The sequence below is a fragment of the Mastigoproctus giganteus genome, chromosome 8 (assembly GCF_048544385.1).
Source record: "Mastigoproctus giganteus isolate SK-2022 chromosome 8, ASM4854438v1, whole genome shotgun sequence".
NCBI lineage: Eukaryota > Metazoa > Arthropoda > Arachnida > Uropygi > Thelyphonidae > Mastigoproctus > Mastigoproctus giganteus.
The window spans coordinates 34,359,313-34,375,448 of record NC_143582.1 but is presented as its reverse complement, the minus strand read 5'-3'; the positions used below and the strand labels follow the sequence as shown (position 1 = coordinate 34,375,448).

Here is a 16,136-nt window from a genome sequence, read left to right as displayed (position 1 = left end):
ACATCCAACATAAAAGCAGGATTTTCCCCGCACAAAAGCTCAAAAATACCCTCTGTTATGTGAGGTTTACCGAAATTCTCTAGCCATGTTATATAAGTACCGTGTTGTAGAAGTACTGTGTTATTTGGTGGTTGCCTGTATATGTATTTAGTAAACTAAATATATGTATTTAATAAACTTAAAATGAAAGCCAAGTTTGTTATAAGTTTACACATAAAAGTATAAAATGTTGGATGTGGTCTTTTCCACCTGGTGTGGGGGAGGAAGTAATGCGTAAAAGTCACTTTTATTTTGCTCTCCATTTTTTCCTGTTTTAAACTTTGATTCTTTTTTCACCCTAATGGTCTGTGTATGATATCTTTCTGGTACCAAAAGTTAAAATTCCTTACCTAAAGACTTCAGGCCTATTGCTAATTCCTTGTCAATTCTAAAAACTGATGCAAAAGCAACAAATTCTTTCAAATTCATTTTTCAGGATACATTATGGAAAGAAGGGTGCGTTTATGATTACTAATCTGTTATCCACTGCATTTCTCATTACCAATGCATTTGAACTGCATTTGAACATAAGGCCTGGCTAAATATACTTATCTTGATATACAGTCTGCATATGATTCAATTTACATTGTGGTAGACTCATTTTTTCACTTGAACTTTTATGGTGTCACAGGGGCATGACACTTCTTTCTAAGAACCTCATTACCTAACTATAGAATTTTTCCTATGAAGTTTGTTAATAAAAACTATCTCCACTGGCATAACCTATTGCAGGACCCTATCTGCACTTTTTTCTTCCATTATTTCCCCATTAGCTGTTCTTTAAATTCCATTTATCTCATATACAGATAACCTAAAATCCTGGATCCTCTCACATTTTGAGTCATTGGATAACAATTTAGTAATCAATAACTTAGAAACTACTTCTGAACACTCCACGAATTTCAATCTTCAAATTAGTGCTCAAAAATCTGCCCAAATCTCTTTTACAAAGAAAAAAAATATCCCCCCTCCCCCCCACCTTTCCTTCCAATAATTTGTTTCCAACTAGTTTTGGCAGACTCTGGCCACAAAATCCTGGGGATTCATTTTGATAATAAAATACTCCATCTTACCTAGTCAAACTTGGTGTTTCCTCCACATTAAGAATATAGTTTCTGAGATAAAATATGGTCAATATCAGCAACTCTAAGATTTTTGTTTGATATGCCTCCAGTTTCCTGCTTTCTTCAGTGACTTATGGCTCTGAAATATGGGATGGTGGCCTTAGTATCTATCAAAGAAGTGCTTTTTACCATTTCCAGATCTGAGATTTACCTTAGTCTTGGCTGATCTCTTGACAGGAATATTCTCCATTTTAGTAAATCATACAATAATATTTGGCTTTCACCCATCAATTTGGACAAAGGTAGAATGGCATATCCTGCCAAAAAATACTAAATGACACCATCCTTGATTCCTATTAAAAATCATCTGAAGACCACTGAAAGTTCTCTATCCCCTCACTTCAGTTAACTAAACAGATAAATATCGATATTAATTTGCTGCCTCTAGATTAAAAAAAAAAAAAAAAAGTACAGCGGGCCCTCGTTATAACACGGTTCGCTTTATGCTGATTTGCCATAACGCTGTCACAAATCACCGTAACACTTTTTTACCAGTGTACAGATTGCATTTTTGGCTTATTTAACGAAAATGTGTCACCTGATTGAGTCCATAGCTTGAAAATGAATGGCAAAACAGCATTAAGACATTTCCCACGCAGACTTGAGAAATTTTCCCATGCTCAGTTAAATTTTCTTGCACTCTAATTTAATTGCAGTACAGTGACTTGTTACGTAGTTCTGAGATCAACATTTTAAAAAATGATCAAGTATAGTGCTTTGTAATATTTGCGTTATATGCATTTATCCGAAGTCTAGTCATCACTTAGTACAGTATTAGACATCATGCATAATGGCCGGTTTACTCAAATATTGTATCACAATTAATGCAGCCAACACAGTTACATTTTTGAAGAGTTAATAATGATGGATGAGAATGAAAAAGCAACGTCTGGATGCAGTATGAAGACTACGAATGTAAGAAAAAGACTGAATTTGAAAATTAAATTAGGCATTTTGAAGCAAATTGATTCCTGTCAATGACAAGCGAATGTGTGCTATAATTTAGGACTGGCAGGTTTAACTGTAAGAACAATTATAAAAATAAAGAATTAATTTTATCAGTGGGAAAGACAGTTGTTCCACTGCAAGCAGCTAGGGCTAGGCCGGCTATTAGGATTGAAATGGAGAGACTAACTGATTTTATTGAAGATAATATCCATCGCAGAATTCTGTTAAGTGAAATATTATAAAAAAAGAAAGAGAGAGATTAGCCTATATGATGATCTGAAGAAAGCTCACCTAAAAAAAAAATATGGAACCGTTTAAAACTAGTAAGGACTGGTTGAATAGATTTAAAATCCAGGGAGAAGCCGCAAGGAGCCGAAGCTTTCAAAAAAGAACTTGTTAAAATTATTGAAGAGGGGTATTATGTGTTATACTTCTCAACAAGTTTTTAACATAGATGAAGCAGGACTTTTTTGAAAACAAATACCCAAAAGAAGTTTTATACTGATAGAAGTAAAAAAACATGCCAGGTTTCAAAGCGGTGAAGGATCAATTGACTTTATTCTTGGGTGGTAATGCTGCTTGGGATTTTAAATTAAAACCCCTTTTAGTTTACCAGGAAGAGGGCCAAACTACAACCCAAAATCGACACATTTTTCATGATTAAATTCATCAGTTAAATTAAATTCATGATTTTAATTGGAATTTTAAGTTTAATTTTGATATGTAAGTAGTTACTACATAATTATATACATGTGTAATGCAGAATATTTTATATGTACAAATATTTGAATATTAAATATTTTGACCGACATTTGTGCATCTTTTCACTAACGTTTATTATTGATTGGGAAATATCCTATGGGAATGCGGTGCCCGCTTAGCGCGGATTCACTTGGCACACCGTTTTTCTGGAACGAATTATCAGCATTGAGGGGGGGGGGGGGCGGTCACCTGTACTGTTAACCACAGTTCTGCCTAAGTTGCTGATATCTTTTTAAATTGTATATTATCACCAGAGCAGCTATTTTGTAGCCTACTGGCTTATCATCCGTTGGTATGTCGTCTTGATAAGCAAATGTATTAAGCCTTAGTGCTTAGGATTCAGTGTTCAGTCTTCAACCAGAGTAGAATGTCTCTCCATGATTGAAATCAAACACAGGTAAAGTGTATGAATTTTGATTTCATTTCAGCTATTGATTCCAACAATATCCTTGCAATTCTATATTATTGTACTACATAGAGTAAATGCTACCCACTTCTTGGAGTTAAAGGTAAGCATTACAGGTATATTTTTAAATGGAAGTTTTACTTCCGTGTGCTACTTGGCTGCTCACTTAGACCAAATACACAGTTTACAAATTCACAGTTTAGCATACATTTGCTAATAGAGGCTGCCAATCAGCTAATGAGAAGCCAGTAAGCTTATAAACAGCTGTCCTAGTGGTGTCTTAGATTTAAAATGTAAAGCAGATTCACCTATTCTGGGATGCTATTAAATTAAAATTAAAGACATTAGCAACTTGGTCAGAACTGTGAATAAAAGTATTTTTCCCTAAGTTAAATGTAAACTCCAAGCCTTAATGCTGGGGGCTCTGCACTTGGTCATCAGTGAAAGTGCAGAAAGTCTCTTCATGATTGAAATTGAATGCAGGTAAAAAGTTTATGAAGTTTGATTTGAATACTTCTTCTGTTGGGAATCAGATTATACTACCATAGCTGCAAACTCTCCAGATTTAGTGGAGATTACAACTTTTTGACCACTTCTCCTGCTCATCATTCTAATATAGCTTTCTCTATCTTTTCCCCAAAAAAGACAGATATCTTAGTGTTCTAGGAAAAAATAATAATTCTCAGAAAAATAATGACACATGGCTGTACTAATTCTCACACATCAGGGTTTAGACTCTAAATCTTAATGTGTAAAAATCAGCCTGCACAGTCATTTAGTTTAAAAAATAAAAAGAAGAAAATTACCATTTACAGTTCAAAAATTATATTTTAATTTTATAATGGGTATGGTACTGTTGATCAATAAAAAAAAATTAACACTGAGCATTCATATGTGGCTGCATTATAAAATGGTAAATATTGCAGATGTGAAAATGGCAATAGTGATATTTATATTGTGCACTTTTTTATTTTGTAATTTTAACAGTTGAGACTAAGTTAAGGTAGGCATAAAATTGTTAAGAAGAAAAAAAAAAAATCCATGAAATATAATGATATGCAGCAACATTATAAATTTATACATCTGCAAAAATCACATGTTGACATTGTGAAATTATTAAAAAAAAAAAAAAAACTGCCACAGTTATGGACATGTTATTTTACTTTAAAAAATACATGGTTATGTTAATCAGTAAAAAAAAACCAAAGTATAGATTTTAAAACAAATCTATATTTTAAAACCTGTCCTGTTTTTTCATTTGCTTTTTACTGTTAAAAATTAAATCTTCAGCTGTGAACGTCACAAGTTGGTAGCTGTGTGCTATGTGAAACTGGGAATCAAACTTAAAATGGAGGAATAAATGCGGTGCTTTATTGTGCATGATTCATGCACAATATAAGGAGCTGATTCATTTGAATATAACTGGTCTTTGTGCAAAGGCATGTATAAAGATGGTACATAATCATGAGGCATCTTCTTGAAAAAAGAAGATAAACATATAGTTAAAAGTTCATAGAGTACAAAAATAAGAAAAAAAATATCAAAAACTAATGTAATGGTATTTAATGATCTTTGTATGAACAACTAAATTTTTTCTTATTAACAGCCAAAATTAACGACACTGTCACATTTGGTGAAGAGGAGGAAGATGATAACATCATTGAATTCGATGAAGTCAGTGGAGAAGAAGATATCGATAATGTAAGCATTGAAATTTTTTGTTGTTGCTAAATGTCACTGTGAATAAGTTCAGTAATGCTTTGCTTAATCATTGATAGCTGCTCATATGGAGGGTTATGTTGTCATATTTAGCTATTTGGTTTCTAATTTTTTCTCCTTATATGAAAATTTTTATTGCACTTTTAATTTGTCTTTAATTGTTTTGAATTTTTGAATTTATCAGTGAATTTTGATAAGTTTAAAAGCATTTCCCACTGTCATATATCGTTCATGCACAAATTTGGTACAGTGTTTTAAAAAAGGAATGAATGAATGAACTTTTTATTAATGAATTTGAATGTACTATTAGTGTCCTGTAAAGTCTCAAGGTAGGTTTCTTTTAATAATTTTCCATTCTGTTTATTGTGCACCTTGGTTGGAAGGTGCAACAAATATGAATTCCAATAAAAGTGATTCAAAAAAGGAAATTGGGAAAGAATGAGACTTGAGGCTTGCCAACCAGGAAATACCTTCTGTGACAGGATAGTAGTTTTGGCAAGTCTTGTGTTCATATTCCATCAGAGACTGGAAAAATTCTTAATAGCCTCTTCACTTGAGATTGCATTTACGGATTCCTTCCCTATGAGTTATTCCATGTTTTTCAGCCTGCATAATGGGAAAATTAACCTGTGAACACACTCTTTTTAGAGAATTCACATAGTGCTATATGACGTTAGATGCTAATGCATACATTCACCAAAGTTGCTAAATGTTATTAAAACCACACAATTAATAAGACACATTAAATAAACTATTTGACCCCTTCCTCATGTAGGTATCTCCCTTTCCATGTTAATGATAATGTTATAAGCAAAGTTGTTTATTAATATTATTATAAATAACATTACAGTGAAGAAAATAAAAGTAAATAACATAAAAAGAGAGAGAGAGAGAGATATATAAAGTAAACCCCCGCTATTCGCGGTATCTGTATTCGCAGTTTCGCGTATTCGCGATCGCCGATTTAATATAAAATGAAACCTTTAAAAAATGTGAATTTTAAAGTGCTGTGAATATTTTCCGCCATAAAAAACATGGGCGTGGCTAAAATGATCTTTCACGGTCAAAACAGCGCTCACTGGGTGGGGGGAGAGGGGTAACAAAATCGCGAGCGTGGATGTTTCCCTCTAATCCTTGTTCAGTATGTGTTATGCGCTTGTCATGGAAGGTTTCGTTGTTTGCTTTTAATTTATATGCTTATAAATTGAATAAATTTATCAATATATAAATTGATATGCTTACAGTATCAATATACAAATGATAAATTGATACATCATTTGTATCAATATACAAATGATAAATTACCGTTCTGCATTGTAAAACAGACTTTTTAGAGTGTGTTAATGGAAGAAAGTGACTTTATTGTGGACAAGTTCTTTCTAACCCCTACATATGGCTATGAATAACAAGAGAAATGTGAAAATATCAAAGAAGGTGATGACATTAGTGAATAAAATTGAGTTATTAGATAAAATTTCTAATGGTGAAAGTGTCTCCTCAGTGGCAAAACATTATAAAATCAATGAGTCAACAGTACGATCAATCAAGAAAACGGAAGAAAAAATCCTCCGTAGTGTCCGTGAAAACGCGCTAATTGCTTCAAAAATTTGCTCTGTAACTCGTGATGTTAAATTTAAAAAAATGGAAAAGGCTTTAAATCTGTGGATAGAAGACCGAACTCAAAATAAAATTCCGTTAAGTTCACTCATCATTCGTGAAAAGGCAAAACTCCTTTATCAACACTTTAGCGAAACTGGTGATCGCACTGGCGGGATAAGTTTTTTTGCTAGCAAAGGCGCTGGTTTGAAATTTCTAATAAATAGTTGTTGAAAATGGTAGGACAATGTGAATTTCAACTTCATCACAATAACCCGACGTGTGTGTAGCAAATATTTCCTACAAAATACAAACAAAACTGAGCTGACGCTAGAATCCTGAAGGAAAGGATGCAGAGATGAAAGCCTGGAGTGTAATTCTCTGAAGAAATATCCAATGGGACACAGTTTACGTGGCTTGAACGTTGTTGGGGGTTGTGCTTCGACATAGTTCACGTGTCTCAAACACGTATTGTCAAATATTTCTTCAGAAATTTTAAAGTAGAAAATGAAATATTAACTCTAGTTATTTACCTAGATTCTAGTTACGCTGCAGGTTATTATCCAACAGTTTGTATGGGAACGAAAATAAAAACTTATACTTATTGTTCCTTCATTTGACTTCACTCTTAAAAATTATACAGACAGTATCTTTGCGATTTTATGAAATTTTTTCTTTTCAAAATTTTGTTTTTCTAATTTTTATGTACTCTACTTCCTTTAATTTATCACAATTGAGAGGCCCCACTGGTGATTGATTACCAAGATTATACTGTACTTACGATCAGCTACATGTGCAGTTGCAGTGGACAAGCAAATCAGAATGTCTTGTTACAGGAAACTTTAATTATCCAGATGTAGATTAGAACTTCTGGGATATGAGTGTAGTAGCAGTCACTTCTTGAATTTGACACCTGGATAACTTTCCACATCAGCACATTACATATTCTGCAAGGGAAATTCTGTATTCTTGACTTGATGATTACTAACAATTCATCTCAGTTAAACAGTCTCTAGCAGATAGTGATTTTGATGGGCAAAAGGAGGCTTTTCAGTTTCATAAGGAGGATTAGGTTTGCTATGTTATTTGAATTCAGTTTGGCAGAAGCAGCTAGAATTCCTAGGGTGTCAAAATGCTAAATAGCAGATGTACCAAGGTTCAGTCCTAGATGTTGCTAATCATTTTTACTTTTTTTTTAAAGATATGGTTCAAGGTTTAAACCAAATGGATGAGCATTGAATTGATGAAATTGGTAGCAGAAAATAAAGAGGCTTGGAAGAAATAAAAATAAAGTACAGTTGGTCGTCGACTTACGACCGACTTCTGTTCTGACTGACCGGTCGTAAGTCGATCTGGTCGTATGTCGGCCATATATTTATTAACAGTATTTTTTAACCTTTCTAATCTTTTTATCATCTTTTATTTTTAATTTTAAATACAGCAATGTTTTTATCTTTTACTTAGCGATACTGTACTAGGCGTAGAAACGAAGGTATCTCTCTCTATGAGCTTAAATTCAAACGTTCTCTACATTTTAATTGGTTTATTATTCGTACTGTTTATAAAAAAAAAAAAAAACTACAATCTATAATTATATTGTACATAATGTGAAAAATAATGCTGTGCATAATGTACTGTAAACACTAAAATTAATGTAAAAATTAATAGAAATGAAATTTACAAAATCAATTTTTAATCTTTGCTTGTGCTGGGTTGTGCATCGTCAGGGTCATGTTCTTGGGTTGAGGTAGGAGATGTTTATTTATAGAGACATTATGCAAAGCAAATCTTTTTTTTAAAACGCTTAAACCACCCAGTACTAGCCTGAAAATCTTCAGCGTAATCGTCTCCGGCGCGTGATTTTAAACTCTGAAAAACAAACTTCTAGCCTTTGCTTGCACTGTGTGAAGGCTCATGGGTGTATTTTTTTTGTATTAAATCTTCCATCCACATAAACAACAATTTCTCCATTTCATGGATGGGTTCCTGTCGTTGTTTGGTTAAAATTGTAGACATAATAGGTGCAGTATCGTCGATGCCATGGAATGTGATAATTTCAAGTCACGTGCTATCGTATTCACTTTCTTTCCGCTTTCATACTGCTGGATAATTTTCGTTTTACACTCTGAATCAATAGTTTTCCTTGACTTCTTAGCTGACGTATATGTAGATGAAGACATTTTCCTTTTACTAAACATATTATGCGTATTTCAGTGGAATTTTAATTAATACACCACACGCAACAGATGCTTAATAGCGACTGGGTGTATGTGAGAGAGAGAGAGAGCGACTGGGTGTATGTGCCTGGTGCTGTCCTCAGGCCTCCCGTTATCGACGTGCCTCCTCACCTGGGTTATGGGTGTCCTCAGTAGTGATTTCCTGATTTATTATTAATTTATTCATTATTTATTATATATATTTTTTTGGTGGTCGTAAGTGCGGCCGGTCGTAAGTCGACGACCAAGTGTATCTAGATATCATAGTCAATATGAATGGATACGTTGGTTTGTAATTGAGTTAACAAGAGATGGGAAATAAGAGGTGGATTACAGTTTGACAAGGAGATCCAATAAGATGAACAGTACTTTGCATATGGGAATACTAAAAGGAAAGGAATTATCTGTATCTGCTTATTATAGAGTTAGTATTGAAGACAGCTGGCAAGTTAAAGAGGCTCTTTGCATGTCTATATAACACAATGTTTATGGAGTGACAATAGGACCTTGATTATTGGAACTTTTACTAACAAAAGGCTTGGTTAGCCAAACTGGCTAGCAAAAGCCAAAAAGAAAAGTGTAGAGTGAACTGTTAAAAGAATGCATGGCTAAGCTAGAGATGAGAGCTCTCATTTGAGTCAGTAGCACCAATCTGAATCATTTACCTAATTGATGAGACATCACTCTTAACCAGCATTAAAAATGGAAATATTAACCCATTCACAAGTGAGTTTCTTGAGCGTGTTTGGGCTGTGGGTAGTGAATTTCCAATAGGGGAAGACTGTGAGATGAGTGTTTTGGTGGAATTAATTAAGTTTTGTAAAAACAAAAACTTATTTTTGATGATAATTTTACTATAGGGTTTGAGTAATCAAGTCAAAATAATAGCTTCTGTTAGTTGTCCCAGATCACAAGAATAAACCTTATTTAGGTGCAGAATTATTCAAAAGAAATATAGTAAAATTTGCAAAGTTGGCCACAATTTTTAACAAAATCACAAGGTGGTTTCAACTTTTATTTGAAACAGTTGTAAATATTGAATTGTTTTCCTTTTCGAGTAACTAGTTGGTGTTAACTGAATTTATTTCTAAATTTGTAATTATTGGTTTATATATGTATACTCAGAAGTACAAATGTTCATATGGTTATTTTTTATTTCCTTTCTTTCAGATATGATGGCCTTGAAATTGAAGACTTGCATTCTGGTTTTTGTATTGGTTTTGTCAAAGTGAAGTTTAGTTTATCATTGCTTAAAGATTTTGTTAAAACATATTTAAATTGGATATTCTGTTTATTGCTTCGTAGTTAATATTGTATTGAATATGTCATTTCTTCCGCTTAATATATTTGTTACCAGAATAAAATTAGGATTTTATAAAAATAGAAGTAATTACATCTGTACCTACAAAATGTAAATAATATAAAACTGGTCTGAAATTTTAATCTAGATACCTTCTCTTCTACTTTGTGTTTTTGTAGATTAACTTTGAAAGTGAGTAATAAAAGGATATGGTTATTTGTTAGGTCTACAGTTTGTATGTAATATATGCATTTTTTTTATTAAGTTGTTCCTGCAATTTTGTGACATTTAATTTTCAGTACAAACTACAGGTTCTTGTGGAGTTGCTTCATTATGCTTTTTTTGTTCTTTTTTTTTTTTTTATTGGCAAAGTCACATTTTTAAAAACTTTTCATATTTATATATTCAATCATCTTAAGCTGAGAAGCTTAAGATGATTGAACCGTAAACCCCCGCTATTCGTGGTCGCTGATTTAATATAAAATAAAACCTTTAAAAAATGTGAATTTTAAATCGCCGTGAACATTTTCCGCCATAAAAAAACATGGGCGTGGCTAAAATCATCTTTCCCGGTCAAAACAGTGCTCGGTGGGTGGGGGGAGAGGGGTGACAAAATCGTGAGCATGGATGTTTCTCTCTAATCCTTGTTCAGTATGTGTTATGTGCTTGTCATGGAATGTTTTGTCATTTGCTTTTAATAATTGATATGCTTACAAAAGTGAAAAATCTACCGCTTTGCAGTGTGTTAGTGTAAACAGACTTTTGAGTGTGTTAATGGAAAAAAGTGACTTTATTGTGGACAAGTTCTTCTCTAACCCCTACAAAAATATGGCTACGAATAACAAGGGAATTGTGAAAAAATCAAAGAAGGTGATGACATTAGCGACTAAAATTCAGTTATTAGACAATTTTTAATGGTTAACGTGTCTCGTCAGTGGCAAAACATTATAAAATCAATTAGTCAACGGTACAATCAATCAAGAAATCGGAAGAAAAAATCCGCCGTAGTGTCTGTGAAAACACGCTAATTGCTTCAAAAATTTGCTCTGTAACTCGTGATGTTAAATTAGAAAAAATGGAAAAGGCTTTATAGCTGTGGATAGAAGACCGAACACAAAGTAAATTTCCGTTAAGTTCACTCATCATTCATAAAAAGGCAAAACTCCTTTATCAACACTTTAGCGAAACTGGTGATAGCACTGGCGGGATAAGTTTTTTAGCTATAGCAAAGGCGCTGGATTGAAAGATTTGTTTGAAATTTCTAATAAATGTTACATTTAATATTAAATTTTCTTATTTCCATTTTGATGCCTTATGCTTGCATTTCATTACGTACTGTCTATGTACACAGTCATATTATGAAGGTACATATAATACATACGTAGACAAAATTTTAGACTAGTTTTTCTTATATATTTCATACTTTGGAATGGAACCCCTTTATTACTATGGGAGCCATAACTCAGTATTCACGTTTTCAGTATTTGCTGCATTTCTCAGGAACGTAGGATGCATATACAGTAAACCCCCGCTATTCGCGGGGGTTTACTGTATATGCATCCTGTGATTTTGAGTTTTGAAATAAATCTTTGATTTGTTTGTTATTAATGATTAGCCTCCGTAACCGAGTGGTCAGGAGCAGGAGTGCAGTAGCACACGCTCTTTGAGTAGACCAGGATTCAAGCCCCAACTGCTGAATACGGTTGATCTGCCAACCCGCACTGGACCAGCGTGGCAGATTATGGTCCATTTCCCTCAGCATGAATTGTTGAAGAGGATACCATCCTGCAGATAACAATTAGTATAATTCAAAAAATTCTTGAAATATTTCAAGAATAATGAAATTAAAATAGCAAGAACAGTTAAATTGAATGGAAAGTAGTGACTGTAAATATATTTGACAAACTTACAAAATAATGAATTTTAACTCTTGTAATCAAATATTATATGAACACCTCTTTTTTCATAATAAAAAAAAAAGGACCAACAGCTTCATATATTGCATATCCCCCCTCGCTATTTGAAATGAGAGAGGATACCTATTCGTATTTTAAATTAAGAAAAGGGGATGTATTATTTTATTGCAAGTATCAGAATTCAGTATTTTTTGAAATTGTGTTTGTTCTATCCTTATAAGCCAGTACCTTAAGAAATAAAAGAAAGTAACTTTTTTAGCTATTTTTAAATGAATTTTCAACTCAAGTGTAGTAAACCTCTGTTAGGCCTTCTTTCAACTAACATTCATACAAAATGGGAACAGCAGTTTGTTCCTTCTGTGTATTTCTGAATATTTTCTGTTATAAATTTTAACATTTCATTTTCAAATACAGTCAATTCCAGTTATTTGGGATACATCAGGACTAGTGCATTTTGGGTACCTTAAGAAATAAAAGAAAGTAACTTTTTTAGCTATTTTTAAATGAATTTTCAACTCAAATGTAGTAAACCTCTGTTAGGCCTTCTTTCAACTAACATTCATACAAAATGGGAACAGCAGTTTGTTCCTTCTGTGTATTTCTGGATATTTTCTGTTATAAATTTTAACATTTCATTTTCAAATACAGTCAATTCCAGTTATTTGGGATACATCAGGACTAGTGCATTTTGGCTCGATTAAGCGGCTGCCCCAATTATCCGAAGTTTCACGTAAATAGTTGAAAATACAATGGACCCCCACTTTACGTTTGGTTCACTATACAATCAAATCACGTTGTGATGGACTCACCATAGTAAAGTACCGTTGACTATGCGATGTGTAGTAAGCGCCGGTCATTGTGATTACGTTTGTGAATTGAATTTTAATTCTATTAAACAGCGATTCTAATTAGTGAAAATATGAGGAATATTATCCACAGGCTATAAAAGTAAAGCTATATTAAGCACAAATTTACCCTTTATTACACTTTATTACATTTCCAATTTAAAAAAAATTAAATGATACGTGATAATCGGAATAATTAATACGTACTGTAATGTGCACATACTATTTGGCATTTCTGTTCACTGACATTTGTGGGTGGGGGTTAAAATTTAAAACAGTAAAAAGATAAGCAATCAATAACAAAGAACATGGCACACACAAATTGCAAGTAACACGAAACGCGCAAGTGAGAACGGAGTAACAAGTTATGAAGCTTTAAAAATAGGAATGAAGAGAAGATTCCGAAAATTAATTTTTTTATATGATTGAAGATTTCATGGAAGTGTAAACGCATTTCACCATAATAACACACAGAATTCCAGCTGTCGGTATTATCGCAAATTCAATAAGATTGAGTTTACTATCCGTTTATGATAGATTGCACTAACAGAAAAGTCCAGTAAACAGGTGATTGCTGATTGTTTTTATTGTTTTATGGTTGTGACCTGCAGAAATCTGACCGAACCACATGGTACAGTCGGGGACAATCTAGGGTAATCTCCAGTGCTGCTGTCTCCTGCCCCGATTAAACAGCATGTTGTCCCAATTAAGCGAAGTAAACCCTGGCTACTTTCTCGATTGGGTTCTGTTTTTTTAAGATTTGCCCCAATTAACCAGTGGCCCAAATAACTGGAATCCACTGTATATTTATATAAAAAATATTGTGGCAATGACTGAAAAATAAGTAATTTCAGAATGTATTGAAAGAATTAAACAGGTGAGCTGCTGGGAAAACAGCCATTAATCCTTTGCAGTCCAGCATTAATTTTGCTCTCTTCCATGTGGTCCAGCTCCAAACACCAAAAAATTACTACCTCTATATTTGATATTCACAAATTATTTTTCAGTTTGTATAAGATTAACAAGTTCAAATTTGTGCCTAGATAGGTTATACAATTTTCCAGGCTGTCAGTTTGGCACGGCCCATAATAATACTTAGCCCAGGTTCTTTTGAAATTAGGGGTATGTAAGCTGTTTCTCTAGAATATAGTACATGTTACAGACTTTTTTTTCAATTAAAAAATGAACTCAGATCATGTTTAGAAAATTATTTAAATCAAAAGCCTCTGTTTCATCTGGTGCCCATATGTGAATATTTTGCCTTGGAATTTTTTGTACAGCTATATTGTTTAGGGCCTACAAATATTATAAATGCATCTACATTAACTAATATATAAAACTAATATGATAAAACAATCTATAAAAACTACTGAAAAAATTGAGTTGTTTTTGGGATCCTGACTTACCAGACCAAAATTGTAGTCTGAAGTAATAAATTGAAAATGTTTGACGAAGCAGTGTTTATCTTTGTCACTGCCACTATAAACATCATTTGGATCTAAAATAATAATATTCAAACTATCTGACTAAAGTAAAATTCTGAATTAGAAATTTTTAACAATTTATAAATTTCTTCATCAGAAAGGCTTTTACTTTATATACATACATATTTTGTTGGTGTCATGTCTAAATAATTCACTTCAAAATCGTAGAAGAACAAGTGCCACCTGTTGTTGACAAAGTATTTTATTATTTTCTGCGGGCTCCAGTGTTTCCCCTATCCGCCATTCAAAGTATTTTATTATTTTCAAACCTGTGCCTAGATAGGTTACCTGTTGTTGACAATTGAATATGAACAGTAAGAAACAAAATTTAGTTTTTCTGATTATTTTATGAAGTATCGGTAAATGGCAGTACAGTAATATGCCAGCAGAAGGGGGAAAAAACAAATATAAGCAGCACTAAATGTTGTGGCCTCCATGACAACAGGTTAAGGGTTAACTTGGGAAGGGATTAGCAACTTTTATTAATAACTTATAGAGCAAGTTCAGAGAAGGCTGATAGTTTCTGAATAAACAGCATCATCAAAAAATTAGTATGATGCACGGTTTTGACAACCACTCATGCGGATTAGTCTCTGAAATGTTTGGCATGTATCATTCACCAGCAGTAAGAGAGCACAGAAAATCAAAACGTTCTCCCTTTTTCAACACTGAATTTGTCATGAGGTAAAAGGAATTTTTTTTTAGGTATCCTCTGTTTTGTCATTTCTTCTGGCAAGCAAGTCAAAATGTTTTTTTTTTTATGTAGATTATGCCTGAAAACCACAGGTTGCTGACCTTGGTCTTGGTAGACTTATTGCAGTAGGAAGAGATCACAAGGGAAAGCCTAGTTTATTTTGATGCTTACTGTATTATTGTTTTCTACTTTGTTTTTTTCTGTTGGTATAAATTTTAATGTTTCATTTTAAAATATGTTTATAGAAAATAAACATCTTAATCCTATACAGCAGAAAAACCAATAATTGAAAGTGAGTTTGACAATAGCCATGGCAAACAAATATACCTTTAGAGATCATTGGGTAAATGAGGTTATACACGTATTGAATAGACAACCTGCCTCTCCCTATCATGATATATTTACATATGGATATTTCTCTTAAGTCATTGCTACACTGAAGAAATACATTTTGCATCTAAAATAGTTGGGAGACCATAAGGGTATTTAGTACAATATACAGTAACACTGCTGCTTATAAACATATAATGTTATAAAATACGTAAAGGTAAATTCCTAATTACTCTGCAGGTTTGTGCAGAAATAGAAATTTATTTTTTTTTCCTTCTCCCATTCTCTGGCTTCTCTAGTGTCCACTTGACATTTCATTCTCTCAATAGTACAGATATCTGAATTGTTTGTATATATATATATTGTGTGTGTTATGCCTAATAAGAATTACAAGATTTGTTTCTGCTTTAGTTTTAAATCAGTCTGTAAGCTTACAAGAAAACGAAAACTTAATCCTTGGTGGAGGGGGAGGCAAAAAATTATATTATTAGACATTCAGTGAAACTAAAATCTCATGTTTTAATCTGGAATTAAAACATGAGACATTTCAGTTGTCCTGTACAACTGAAGTTAGGCTAATAAAAAACTTATTTGATTTTAAGAATTAAATTTTTAATTGCTGACATCTATCAGAGTGGTTAAGTCTCCAGAAGAAGGTTGTTTGCCTGTCACTGGCAAATGACTAGAGATGACAACATTAATGATAGCCATTTGGAAACTGCTGAATTAAACAGCAGTGTAATGAAACCTTGATTTA

The 16,136-nt window shown here is 32.9% G+C and overlaps 1 protein-coding gene across 1 annotated transcript in view; it reads left to right on the top strand.

The window, feature by feature from the left end:
• The window catches only part of eIF1A (eukaryotic translation initiation factor 1A), a 103,344-nt gene extending 93,016 nt beyond the window's left edge, over positions 1–10,328 (top strand). The window contains exons 5-6 of the mRNA XM_090379293.1: positions 4,886–4,980; positions 9,981–10,328. Of these exons, the coding sequence (XP_090235419.1) occupies positions 4,886–4,980; positions 9,981–9,986 (101 nt within the window). The 3' untranslated portion in view covers positions 9,987–10,328. The remainder of the gene's footprint in view (positions 1–4,885; positions 4,981–9,980) is intronic.
• The last annotated feature ends 5,808 nt before the right edge of the window (positions 10,329–16,136 follow it).